Below are 15,021 nucleotides of genomic sequence, written 5' to 3'. Positions count from 1 at the left end.
ACATGAGTAGAAAGAGAAAAGCACTTGCCTCTCCATTCCATCATTACATTATATCCTCATACAGTATCTTCATGAGTCCTTCTTAGCTTTTAGCTTGACTGACAGTGTCTGAGGCTTTCAACCTATTTTCTGTTACCTACGAATGTAATATTGACAAATACCAGTGAAGATCCTGGTCAGAATTGGTCTATAGTGACCAACGCTAGTTGTAAGAGGCTGCTAACGGCATCAGGTGGTCAGGCTTGCTGACATGACATGACTGACACATGCCATCGTATCCAAATTGCGTAGATCAATGTTCATGATGTTGATCACAGGATCTACAGTCTCTCGTAATGTTGCTCAAACCAATTCTTTTGGAGTCAAGTTAAGTTTACCGTACCATATAAGAACATACCAAGTTCTTAAAAACAACAAAACTCCACTCAGATTGATATTTTTTTTTAACCTGACTGATGGCTTTTTACATAGGAAACGAAAATATACAGACATAACTTAATATTCAAATTTAAAGTCAAAGTAAGATTGATCAAAAAAGTGTACTCTGAGATAACCATCTTCTCCTCCGCTCGTGTAGCTGAAACACAAACAAGACCACGAGATCAGGTTGGTTGACAACACACTACAAATAATTACCACAAAACAACTGGGGGCAGTTAAATTCATAATGTTAACCCTTTCACCCATGCTAAAAACACACCAAACACTGTGTACTCGAGACTTATTTGGACTGATATGTATTTAATACAGCTGATAAAGTTCGAAGCAAATGCCAGTGTAACTGTGTTTGGTTCCTCAAAGCACAATTGTGTCATTACATGATCTTAGCACAATCACGTCATCCCATGATCCAAGCACAATTGCATCATCACATGATCTGAGCACAATAGCATCATTGCATGATCTAAGCACAACTGCATCATTGCATGACCTTGTGCCATCACATGATCTAAGCACAATTGTGGAATCCCATTATCTAAGCACTATTATGTCACTCAGAGAACATGTTGAAGGCATAAAGATTGCAGCACTGTTGTAGTATTAACAGATTATCAGCACTATCGTGCCATTTCTGTCAATGTTGCAAATTTCAGCTACATCAGACATCCTGAAAGTTATCCAGCAAAAGAAAAACACAAACCCGTAGAGGACAGTGCAGGTAACATTAATATGTCTGTAAATAATCGAGTCTGGACCGGACAAATCAAGGATCGACAGCATGAGCATCGATCAGTGCAATTGGGAATCGATGATATCCTGTCAACCAAGTCAGTCAGACTGACAACCCGATCCTGTTAGTTGCTTCTTACGACAAGTATAGTCACCTTATAAGGCAAACATGGGTTGCTGAAGACCTATTCTAGTCCAGACCTTCACTGGACCTTACTAGGAACCTAATCTGAACCAAACTCCTGATTGGGGCAAAGAACAAAGCACAACTCACCTTTTGCCGTCAGGATGAAATGAAACACTGTTGATGGGACCGAAGTGACCCTTGACCCTGCCAAACTCCTCCTCAAATATCATGTGAAAGAACCTAGCATCAAACTTTCCAACCCTTGTTGAAGTGGTTGTGACATCCATCGCCTCCTGACCACCACCCAGCACCACCTGAAAAAGACAGAATACAAACTGTTAGTACAGAATTCCTGAGGTCAAGGTGTTCATTTCACTTGTAACATGAACTTAACTGAAGCACAGGCAAACATTCAGTGCAAATGGGGTTGCGCAGCGAGCAAAGGTTGGCAACATACTTTTCTCGCTTTGGATTGAAAAAAAATTTCATGTCAAAATAAAATATCACCACCATCAAGAGTATACACCTATTTCTTCACTGGGTTGTGCCCTCACGTTTCCAACCCATGTAATAATTACTCATGTGAAATATGATTTCATCAACATTTAAGCGCCACTCATGGTATTCAGATCGTTCTTCACCTCAATATGGCAATATTTGGTTTTGACATGAAAAATATTTTTCGATCCAAAGCAAGGAAAGTAAGTTGCCAACCTTTGCTCGTTTTGCTCACATATATAGTAGACTCGTCATATTCTCTATGCTTCGCAACCCTAGTTGCGCTACAGTTTGCATGTGACTGAAGATACACTCTTTCCATAAACAACTTTAACCATATTCCCTTGAATTGCTAGCACATGTAGGTGAGGGGAAACAGCATTGTCTTCAAGATGTTGCACTTATATATCCATGTACATGTGTGTATGTGTTTACAGTCATGCCCTCATAAGGTTGGTTGGTTTGTTGTTTAACACCACACTCAGCAGTATTCCAGCTATATGGCACTGAACATAGAGGATCTTCTGGGATTTATCATCTTTTGTTCTAAAGAAGATGAAACCCAGAAAATTTATACAAACCTGTAGAGGTTATGAAATCTTTGAAGAATGTCCTCCTTGGGGTACATATAAGCATTTTTATGTCCATTAAAAATCCCTACGACAGTTGTAACTATTTTGATAATAAAATATTTACAAAACAAAAAACTCGTTTTTGTCTTGTGGGACCACCTTTACAGGGCCCCCAGGCCCCCCACAGCCAAGAGCAGGTAACTCTGGCCGTCTACCTCGCACCTCACTTTTCATGCTGAACGTATCAGACAGAATGAGGGGAGGTGGGTGGCCGTACCCCAAGGAGGACATTCTTCAAAGAATTCATAACCTCTACAGGTTTGTATAATTCTTTTTCAGAAGAAGTCCTCCTTGGGGTACATATAAGCATTAAACAGACTCCCGAAGAGAAGCAATTGGGAGTGGTATTCTGTCTGACAGCAACAGTCCATTCGATCGAAGTGCAAATCTACAATCACACGGAAATAGAAAAGGCACCGACCTGGTCACCTGACCGCTGATGTCAATCAAGGCGGGGGCGTGACAAAGCTGAGGACCCGCTTGTCAAAGCTTACATGCCCATTGGCTAGAATTTGGGAAATCCCAAATGAGAAACCCCGCCCACCCAAATCAAAGTTTGGAGACCTGGACGTACGGGACACTCGCCAAACTGAACCTTGTCCATACCGCACTAGCAAGCTAAGCAGGGAAATGGAAAGGAAAGTAAGGCACCCAGCCAAAGAGGGCGGGACTAAGAAACCATCACCAAATATCACCGCCGATAAAATGGGAATGGATAGTTACCCAACACCGAGTGCAAACAGATATAGTTATCAAACAAAGCTTAATCAGCTTGAGCAGAACTATTCTGTCTACTGCAGGGAACTGACTGACCGAACCGAGCACACTCTCGTGAGTGTCTGTTCAGTTGGTAATGACGGTTCTGACGTGGCCCCTGCTCTCACTGAGTGAGCTGACAACCCCTTTTTGGGGAGATAAGCCTTTATGTATATAGACCTTGCAGCCTGCCGATACAATCCATCGGGATGCCGTCTGTGTATCAGTTGGATTGCCAGCCATTCCGCCACCACAACAGCAAAATAGCTGTTTCTCCGTACGGAGCAAGGCTATTCTCTTAAAATAACTTTAAGAGGTTTCATAACGTCTAATACACGAACCTTACGGTATGTATTATCAGACGACGCAGGCAGCATGCACCCAGTTAGATCGATAGGCGCGGTCATTCGAAGCGAATGATCGAATTTTTTTGGGCGGTATGAATCCGGTAAGCGAATGCTAACCCGATCCTTATGGAACATAGTAAGATCCGGGTCTGAAAACATGACGTGTAAGTCGCTAACACATCTACCAGACGTAACCGCCACTAAAAAGTCGTTTTCCAACTTAACAGTTGTAACGACGGGTTGGCCAAGTCATAAACGAGAGGAGTGGGTAACCATTCCAATACTCGAGACAAATTTCACGACCGGACGCAGTCTGTCCACGCCTGCAAGAAAACGCTGTACCCGGGGGTATTGTCCCAACAAGGCACCCTCAACGGGTATGTGGAAGGCTGAAATAGCCAGGGAGTAGCCTCGAATCGTAGAAGCGGCTAAGCCAGATTCTAAACGAGACGGTAAGAACTCCAATACTTCAACTTCAGTCGAAGAAAAGGGATCGAGAATCCCTCTATTTCCACACCAGCGCGCATAACAGGCTCATCTATCCTCACACTGTACATTCGTGGAATCCGTCCACGAAGCCAGAATTGTGTCTGCAACTGATGCAGGAATTCCGCTCTTTTGGAGACGATTCCGGACAGTGGCCAGGCCACCCACTGAATCCTGGGGATTGGGGTGAGGCTGGCCGTCCTGGGATAGTAGGTTCGGTCGCCGCGGTAATAGTACCGGCGGCTACACTAGCGACCTGAGTATTACCGGAAACCAACGTTGAGACGGCCACAGAGGTGCGAGAAGCACTAGTAGCCGCGCTGGTTGGGTGGCAAGCTGAGACAGAACTTTGGAAATCAGGGGAATTGGCGTAAACGCCGACACCACCCTGTCCGTCCAGTCCCGCTGGAAGGCGTCGGCGGCAATCGCTCTCGGATCAGGAATCCGCGAACAAAAACCCCGGAATCTAGTTCGTCACTCCAGAGGCAAACAGATCCACCTAGAACGACCCAGGGAGATAATCCCGGATATCTCCCGATCGAGCAACCACTCGTGGGGAGCCAGAACACGTCGTGAGAGCGCATCTGCACGCACGTTGTCGACCCCTGGGAGATACACAGGCATAACCCGTATGCTGAACTGATCGCACCATAGTAGAAAACTGCCACGCCTCCTGAAGGAGCGACGGAGACACAGTGCCGCCCTGCTTCAGAATGTAGGACATCGCCGTCTGGTTGTCCATCTCTAGACAAACCACTCGGCTTCGAACCTGATCCACGAAGCGTTCGAACACCAACGTCACAGCTCTCAACTCTAACACATTGATGTGCAAGGTCGCCTCTTGGTCGGACAATAGTCCCGACATCGCGAGGTCGCCCAGGACGCATCCCCCCCAACCCTGTGAGGAAGGCATCCGTCTGAACTGTGAGCGACGGTACCGTAAACCTTTGAATAGATTCCCGGTATCTGTCCACCACCGCAAGTGACGTATCAACCACTGGGGAATAGCCAGATTCTTCTCGTAGCTCTCCGAGTGGGACCACTGTTGTGCTAACGCCTGCTGAATGGAACGACGTGCACGCCAGACTATGTCCACCGTCGCCGCCATGTTGCCTAGCAACTGAAGCCACGTCCGTGCTGAGGCAATATGGGACTGAAGGAACCTTAACACTATGCCCTGTACCTTGAAAATGCGCTCTTGGGACAGAGAAACCACCCCTCGGGTTGTCTTGAACCTCGCCCCTAAGAAAACCAGATCCTGCCTCGGCACCAATTGATTTTTAAGATAGATAACCCAACCTAGTCTGGTGAGAATATCCATCACCTGCTGTGTGGATTCTCGACCTAGGTGTTGGGAGAGCGCTCTAGACCTAGGTGTTGGGAGAGCGCTCTGAGGATCCAGTCGTCCAGGTACGGGAAACAAAAGTTGCCCTGCGCCCTGGCGACCTGAACTGGTACTAGCATGAGTTTGGTGAACACCCTTGGCGCCGTGGAGATGCCGAAGGGGAGCACACGAAACTGATAACAAACCCCGTCGAAGGAAAACCGAAGGTATTTCCTGAACTCGGGATGCATCGGTACATGGAGGTATGCGTCTCTGAGGTCGATTGACGTAAGCCAATCCCCTGCCTCTACAGACGAGATCACTAACCTCAGTGTCTCCATCTTGAAAGACGGCATCTCTATCAAGTTGTTCAAACCCTTGAGATTTAGAATGGGTCTGAACCCTCCGTTCTTTTTGGTTACCAGGAAAAATGTGGAGTAAAACCCCATAGTCTCCTGTCCTGATGGAACCATCTCTATAGTTGCCTTGTCCAGTAAAAACTGAATTTCGGCACGGAGGATTGCCACCTTTTCTGGCGACTTCGGCACCGGAGTGCAGCGAATCCCGGCAAAAGGAGTAAGCTCTCGCTTCCACTGTGGCGTGTGGCCATCCCTGAGTAATAACGGGAGGCGACCACCCACAGGAATTTCGGGTAGAAGGCAAAGTGTCCCGGCCGACGGCAGAGATTGCCGCTTGCAACGGGACAACTGAGGGCTCCGGAGGTACTCCCTTTACCCCTGCCCTTGCTCTTCCGTGCCTGTAGTGGAGCAGTCCACTTCGGCGCATCCTTAGACTGAGTCGCAGGATAGCTTGAGCTGAGGACCGAAGGCCGCGAGCGAGAGGTGGAGGGTTGTTCAAGAAAAGACTTAAGAGTCCTTGAATTGACTAACGGCCTCCGCAGCCTCACTAACTCCCGTCAAAGCCACCGGGAACAGGGTCAAGCCCAGTCGGAAAGGCAGAGACAGCAGTGCCTGCTGTGTAGCCGGTGAATACCTGGCGACAGCCATAACCTACGAAGGCCAATCACAGCATACATCATCTGACTCGTGAACGCATTGAGTCGCGCATCAAATGTGAATGCACCTCTGTAAGTTGCCGCTCTAACGTGGACGAGGAAAAATCCTCGTCCCCGTCCTCCTGCGACACCACCTGCCTCTGCAAGACAGAGAGGTAGGCTGCGTGCACTGCAACCTTAAGTTGCTGCACGGCGTTCCGATATTGCTCCTCAAAGGAGCGGAAACCGAGCGCAACACCTGGTTCGATGAGGTACAAAGCGGCAAGCGGCGACCCTGACAAGCCGACGCCTGGCAGTGGCCAGACGACCCCCCAAGCGCGATCGAGGCGTACACGCACTCGTCGACAGCGGGAGGGTCAAATAGCGCATCGTCCCCCATCAAGTAGCCAGTCAAGCTCCGGGAGATCGAACCGCGAACGGCTACCCTACAGGAGCAGATTAATTACCTCACTGAGGAGTGAAGGTAAAATAGGCAATCTCTCCTTTTGAGCCTCAGCCACCCTACACGGAGCAAACGCTTCCCCAAGAAGACGAAACTCCGCGGGATCGGGGGCGTCCAGAGGGACGACCACCTGCGGCACAGCCCCTTGATCTCGGCTACCCTGCACGGAGTAAACACTTCCCAGGAAGACGAAACTCTGTGGAATCGGGTCAGTGCTACCGCGATCCATTCGCGTACCTGCCCCGGGGACGAACGGAGCGAAAAGCTCCGAATCGGCCTCCGTCTGTTCGTCGAAAAAAGAAGGCGTCGAGACCTCGTGAGATCGACCGCCGAAGTAGGGACCCCGATGCACTGAGCGGAACCGATGCAGGCAGCAAAGCCGGTGCTCGAACCGCCAGTTTGGTTGCCAGTAACCCCGACGCACAAGGGACCCGTCAACAAGGACAACAGACCCAGAAGAGCCGAGATGTCGGAGTCGGCCTACCTCTGGTTCACTGAAAAACCAGGGTGCCGAGACCCCGTGGTGTCGACTGCCGAAGCAGGAACACCCGATGCACTGAGCGGAACCGAGGCAGGCGGCAAAGCCGGTGCTCGAGAACCACCAGTTAGGTTGCCGGTAACCCCGACGCACAAGGGACCCGTCAACAAGGACAACAGACCCAGAAGAGCCGAGATGTCCGAGTCGGCCTACCCCTGGCTCATTGAAGAACCAGGGTGTCGAGACCCTGTGGGGTCGGCTGCCGAAGCAGGGACACCCGATGCACTGAGCGGAACCGAGGCAGGCGGCAAAGCCGGTGCTCGAGAACCACCAGTTAGGTTGCCGGTGACCAACGGTACGAGACCCGATGGACCGGCGCCGGCAAGCGGAATTGCACCCGAGCCGGTGCTCGGTGCAAAACCCCTAGAGCCAGCTGGGAAAACGACACCAGAGCCGTAGCTTGGATCTGAGATTCCCACAGGGACAGCACCCGTGCCTGAGCCTAGACCCAAGACTTGGGTGCACCCCGAAACTGTAACAATCAGAACCAACTAATGGTAACTGATGTACAGAAAACATACGCAATTGAACACACAATATGCAAAATATAAACGCACGGGCGATAATAAATTGCCAAAATACATTAACCCAGCTAAACAAGAAAGTATAAGCGGATAAATGCAATAACAAGTGTGCACACACAAGTGCGTAATGCAATGAAAAAGACGAAAAGTCTTAAAAACCAACATCCCCATTTTGACTGAAACAAGAACAAATGGGTTAAGACATCTTAGCATGTAAAACATACTAATAAGAAACACGTAGGAATAAGTGAGACGCAAGCGAAACACTTCCCGCACTAAAAAGAAGCCATAAAGACCGCCATCTTGCCTGCCACATGACAGGAAGATAGGACCCGACCGGCAAAGTTACAACAATATATGAATGAAAATTTCAGCCAAGAAATTCCAACTAACGCCCGTGCGAAAGAAAAGGAACCATACATACAGTAGCTGACTCTTTCTCACTCATAATTCCGTAGGCAGATAGCACAAAAACTATCTAAATGGACTACACACGTCTTTCTAGTCGAACGACAGCATGAAAAGTGAGGTGCAAGGTAGACGGCCAGAGTTACCTGCTCTTGGCTGTGGGGGGCCTGGGGGGCCCTGTAAAGGTGGTCCCACAAGACAAAAACGAGTTTTTTGTTTTGTAAATATTTTATTATCAAAATAGTTACAACTGTCGTAGGGATTTTTAATGGACATAAAAATGCTTATATGTACCCCAAGGAGGACTTCTTCTGAAAAAGAATATCAGTGTTGATCAAATAGCAAATGCCAAACTAACATGCGTGACTCCGGTCTATATATAATCAAGGCTGGACCAGACAATCCAGGAATAAACAGCATGAGCATTGATCTATACAAATGGGATATAATATTGTATCGACCAACCAGATTTTGTATTCTTTTAATTTACCCCTTTACATGAATTGGGTGAACAATCCTTACGTGGACACATGTTGGCAACAACACTTACATGTTCATAGATGGGTGAGAGGGATGCAGAGTTCACAGGTCGCTCAGTCTTGTAGCACTTCAAGAAGTCGAATGTCTTTGTGTCAAACAGCTGCAGTAGATTAAACAGTGATTGTTTGAAAAGAAATCACGGCTGGCATAGAGATAACGATGACAGACAAAAACTCCCAGGACTCCTAAGAATGAAGCCAGATATTGTACCTATTTAGGGAATCAAACTGATGCATACCCTACAGTTCAGGCAAGTGGTAATGGCGTTATCATTATCATACTCAAGTAACAAGTGCCTTATGAAATTACAAAGGTTTACAATCAGAACCATGTATAAGTTACATAAGTTGTCGAGATCGAGCAGTGGTGAACAAACTTCACATTTAGAGACCTCTGCAATAAGTGCAGGATTGGATAAAAATCACATCTGTTATAAAGTAGTGAATGATTTGCTCAATGTTAATATGAAAACAAAACATGAAAGTCCTGGGGCCATCCTTCCTCAAAGCCCTACAATAAATGACAGGTCCCTTAGTCCTTATGCTCTATAATGCCACAGCAATATTCCAGCTTTATGGGGTGGTCTCTAAATAATTGAGCCTGGACCAGACAATCAAGTGATCAACACCGTGAGTGAAGAGCAAAGAAGTTGCGATACGATGACGAGCCAACCAAGTCAGCGAGTCTGACCACCCTTTCCCAATAGTTGCCTCTTATGACCAGCATGGGTTGCTGAAGACTATTTCTACCCTAGATCATGTACCCTAGATCATGTACCCTAGATCATGTACCCTAGATCATGTACCCTAGATCATGTACTGTATTAACAACAAAGTTTGGATCATCCTTATTATGACAGTCAAATGCGTTTCACATTTTCCTTGGTGTACATGCCTTTAAAAGATGTGAGAAAATGGCCGTCTCACCTTGGACGATGTGTCTTTTGAAGCTGTGATGAACATGGACCCATCTTTTGATAACTGAATATCATTGATGTTCTTTGTGTGTTCCTTGACAGAGTTCACCTTCTGGCCAGTCTGTGAAAAGTCATGGAATGTCTCTTACACATGGGAAACAAAGTCTTCATTCATTACTATTTTTGTGCCCATCCAATGCCTAAGATCAAGCCTTGACCAGTTTTGTTGCAGTTCATAGTTTCCCAAGGGCAAGGAGACTTTCAAACAGTCTAAACATACCATGTAATGTGGTGGAGTGAGGTCTTGTGCATAGCGCAGAGGTCCCAAATCAGTTAAAGTTAACTTTAAGCAAAGTTGGTCACGGAAAGTCCTTGGTCGTAACCATATTTGACAGCTGAACTCCTGAGAGTTTCTTGGACTTGTGTGGTCACACCATAGGGAAATGTGTATGTATGAAACTGCGTCTGTTCACCCAGCAGAAAGTCATATTACTATTAACCTTCCAGCATCTGACGGGTTATCAGGAGTATTAATGTCCATCATGATGCATGAGCTTAGGGTATATCCCCAAGCATGGAGTTAGCACTGTGTACGTGACCAATTACTATGATATACTTCTCATCATTTAATGGGATTATGTCTTCATAACAAGACTACTCCTGGAACAGGGCTGTCTTACCTTCAGGTCGTACTGACAGATTTCTCCGTTCTCATGGCCAGTGATGATGCATTCTTCATACGGACCCCAGATGGCCGATGTGATCTTTGACCCATCGATTGGTATCACCATCACTGGTTCATTAGAAGCTGAAATGTTTGTGAAACCTGGGTTACGATGGTTACACAGGACTAATAACTGAGGTCAAGTCTATGAGTAGTTGTTTGTTTTACAATCCAGATGGTGCATGTACAACAGTGATGTTGTCTGATATCTATCCAACAGAGAGTTTAATTATGTACAACATATATATGAAGCCTTTTTATCAAGTAGTTGATTGAATGAATCAAATAGTGCATTGTAACTTTCTGCAATCGTCCAGCAATTTCATAGTATGGAACACAAGAAATGGTCTTTACATAGAGGAACCACATGGGGAATCAAACCCAGATCCTAGGCAAGACAAGCAAACAGTTTACCCTGCCAGGCTACCTCAACTCTCTTGTTCTTGTATGGCACTAATGAAGGTTGAAATAATCCATGTTAAACCAATAACTTCCATTCAGACTGAGAGTATTTGTAGTATTTCCCTTACCATGAGATGCTACAATAATATGTATGTTAAAATAGCATAGACATACAATAGTATAGTAATACCATCAATCTCAGAACACTTAGTCATTGATACTATCTGAAGTATTGTTACATGGAAGTGACAAGACTGTCAGACTTACAATCATTGATGTCGAAGATATCTATCTCACAGGGTAATCCCATTGTCTTGTCTGTGGTGTACATGAGGAGGTTCCCACTGTACGAGAAACCACAAGATCGCACAGCTGTGCGTGAATCCAGAATGTTCAATGTCTTGCCTGCAACACACCAACAACACAACTGTTCTAGCAAAAAATTTACATTTGAAACAGGTTAACATAATCTGAATGCATTGTTCGTAAATGTGTGTTTAGTAAGTATGCTGGGACTATGAAAATGCATACTGAGTAAGTGTGAATATGAAATTTATTTTGGGGGGGGTTAAAGATTGCATTCACCAATATTCCAGCTATATGGTGGTCTTCTGCAAATAATCCAGTCTGGACCCGACAAACCAGTGATCAACAGCATGAGTATCACTCTACTCAACTGGGTTATGATGACATATGTCAACCAAGTCAGTATGTCTGACCACCTGATCCTGTTAGTCACCTCTTACTACAAGCATGAGGTACCAATGACAAATTCTAACCCAGGTTTTCTTGGGTATTGATCATGAAAATTACTGGCATAAACTTTCAAACTCTGATGATGCAGCATGTTTCAATAACAATTTGTAACTACCCAATTTTTTGCGATACTAGTCTGGCTCCCAGTCTTAATGCATAGCCTCAGCTACCTAGTTGTTGTGTAGTACAATGAAGCATGTGCAGCACAGGCTGGGCACCAGTCTACATGCTGGATAAAAATCCATTGGAAATTGCACAGATTAATTCATCCAGTTGCAGTACTTTTACAGCCACGGCTATGTTTTTGTACTATTCTCCAGAAAATGACTCACCTGTCTCACAATCCCATAATCTGCAGGTGTTGTCAGCAGCACCTGTCAACACCTTGGTGGTATCCCCTGGTCAGAGGTCAAGGACATTCAAACTCTACATCAAAATCTCAAAAAGTTATCCAAAGAGAAATCCATATCAAAGATTGTTCGTGAGAGTGATGAGGGACTACTACACTGGAATTACGCTCCTCTGTCTGCTGACATTGACATATCAAGACTGCTTGAGCCCATGTCTACATTAATCTCTCAGCAGCTGTCAACTATCTTCAATCTGTAAATTTGTTTACCAGAAATATCATGACTCCTGTGAGTTTATAGATTTGTACCCCAACTGCATTAGGGACCTGTACTGTCATTCATTATAACCGTGTTTCCATTAAACATATAATTAACACTACAGACTTGCCAGTGTTCTATTTTGCTGATTTAAAGAGGACTCACAAGACTTTGTCACAGTAATTTCTAAACTTAACATCAAACATGTCACTATTCCAGGATAGAAAGGTGGCATATGAGTTATTATGTCTGGACCAGATGATCCAGTGACAGACATCATGAACACCAACTTTTGCAAACAGGGCCATCAACAAAAAACACCAAATTCCAATCCATTAATTTACTCGTCAAAAGTAATAATAAAACTTTTGTCTATCAATACCTCCAAAGCATGCCAAAACATTTAGATTCTTTTTGCCTGCAGTTGGCAATGACCATGACTTCCAGTATATCTGTCATTAGATTATTACTATGTAAGCCTAGAAAAAGACCATTTATTATTTTTAATAGACTCTGGCTCTCTGACTAGTGAATTGAATTGCTGACTGCCTTTATGAAGCATGTGATAACAGGTTGAACAGAGATATATAACTGTTCACAAGGGCCTCTACATGATCAGTTCAGCAGTTCCAAGGATACAGTTGACATCAATGCACCAAACGGCACCATTGTGACCCTGGAAGGTTCCAAGTCTTTCGCCATTCAATGAGTACCAAACATTTGGTTCTTGATCCTTGGCTGCTGAAAATATTAAGTCTCCTTCTCGGTTGTATTTGAGTTGTGTTATGGACCTCTCGTGTCCTTGAAGCAGTATAGGCCTCTGTAACAGCAAATACATCACATTGCAAACTATTCACTTTTATAGGTTAAAAGTCAATGTCTACAATCAGGCAATGTGTACAATGACTGACATAACCAGACCATGTTTCACTGCCTGATTCACTCAGTCATTGTGTACAATGTCTACAATTTCCAGCCACTGTGTACATTACCTGATTAATTTAACCCAACTATTGCACAAGTGTTTGTAATGATAGAAACTGCCATCAAGGTGTGCACTACTAACACTGTGTACTGTCACTAACCGGTATATAGTTAGTGACAGTACATACCTTCATGGCAGTTTATAATATAGTGATACAAACCCCTGTGCACTTATAAAATATATACTTCACATAATCAGCCATGGCACATAACATTCTAGATAGCAACATAAAATAATCAGGCATTCTTTAACTCCTTCTTACATGTACTTTTAATGCATATCACAACTTTACAACAGACTGTATGATCTTATCTATATATTAAGAATTATTTATTCCTGCATTCTAAACATGGCATTTCTGATTATCATAGAAGTGTTGTCATTCATGTGATTAACAAGGCACTCAAACTCTAAGTTCAAATAATCGCTGTCCTGCTACAGTAATTAAGAACAGGTAGGCTGATTTACATGAAATAGATAAATGCCAAATCTCCAATATCAAATCAATCGAGATTACACAAATCAGTCAAGTATGTTGCAACAGACATTCTGTCACGTCTATAAATAACATCATCTTAAAACATCTTCTTAACTATTTGTCACTCAAGACGTTCGCTCAAGCACAACATAATCATAAATGTGAACCTAATCATATAACATACAGCTCTAGACATTGTATCATGCAAATTAACTGAAGCTGGTTAACCATTAGGCTTCATCAGAGTGTGTTCTGATAATCTACCAAATTTAACGCCTGAAGTTTATAATTTACAACAGCTGGTCATGATACTTCAATCGAATCACCTGGCACTTTTGGGTAACTACAAGTGAAAAGGCATAAGAATGAATTTCATAAGTGTCTAATATAAGTGTATAATACGTGAGGCAAACAAATGATCGCAGCGAATGGAAACATGCACCATTGGTATGACATATGGCTGATTCTTGCCGGCGCCATACCAAGCAAATAAATTCAAAACGTAAACATTTGGGGACCGATCAGTTGATAAACGTACCCTAGACGGAAAGACATGCCACACACAAGAATGGCATTTTGTCTTCACCCAAATAAAGAAATAATGCACAATTTACAGCTGCTTAAAACATACCATGCTGTCTTTAGGATCGCAAGTCAAACAGGAAGCATGGGCAAGCGAGTGAAATTGCGCATGTGTCACACAAAAAGTACTCTGTTCTGAACATTGTTGAATCCTTTGGGCGTCTTTAAACGAACACGATGTGGCATATCTCATCGCCTGAAAACGCGAGTGTGCTAAGTCAGTAAAACCTATTTCAGTAAAATTGATCTTGAGGTTTAGGAGAACCATATCTTCTAAACTATTCAATCAATTTTTTAGCATTTTGCACATACATGTGACATGGCAAACAGTGTCTGAAAATAGCAACTTATATGCCCAATGTATTAAGAAATTCTAGAAAAATGATTGGAGATTGAACACTTGACCAAAGAAATCGTGATTTCTTTTCTCAAAACCAAAGTGTCCATCAGTAATTTATGGATATTGATTGTTATTTCTTTTTACAAGGTTGTATTTTGGTCTTTAAAACCTTTTTACGTTCAGAAGGAGTGTTTGATGAAATCAGAACACAGTTAAATGTTACATTTCCATGATGAAAATCACTTCAAAACGGATAAATCTCATTGGTCAGCTGACAGCTAAGAACACTTGAAAACTAACAACATTATTTTTCATGAGGAGAGAACAGAGTTTGCGTCTGAAAAAAAAATTCAAAGTAAGAAAGCAGTGTGAAAAAAAATACTAGAGTGGTAAACTAACCTCTAAAACCTTCCTGAACTTTCT

At 44.1% G+C, this 15,021-nt stretch overlaps 1 protein-coding gene across 1 annotated transcript; it reads right to left on the bottom strand.

Moving 5' to 3' along the window:
- Positions 1–425: 425 nt before the first annotated feature.
- Positions 426–14,369, bottom strand: LOC137255956 (eukaryotic translation initiation factor 3 subunit I-like). The gene is made up of 9 exons (XM_067793570.1): positions 14,308–14,369; positions 12,853–13,033; positions 11,938–12,003; positions 11,117–11,254; positions 10,404–10,531; positions 9,734–9,844; positions 8,818–8,907; positions 1,445–1,611; positions 426–577 (listed from the first exon to the last, which is right to left on the bottom strand). Exons 1-9 carry the CDS (start codon positions 14,308–14,310, stop codon positions 496–498), a joined length of 966 nt encoding a protein of 321 aa, XP_067649671.1. The 5' UTR covers positions 14,311–14,369; the 3' UTR covers positions 426–495.
- Positions 14,370–15,021: the final 652 nt, after the last annotated feature.

This window comes from Haliotis asinina, chromosome 1, assembly GCF_037392515.1.
Source record: "Haliotis asinina isolate JCU_RB_2024 chromosome 1, JCU_Hal_asi_v2, whole genome shotgun sequence".
NCBI lineage: Eukaryota > Metazoa > Mollusca > Gastropoda > Lepetellida > Haliotidae > Haliotis > Haliotis asinina.
The sequence above is the reverse complement of the archived record's forward strand: the minus strand, read 5'-3'. Positions and strand labels throughout refer to the sequence as shown.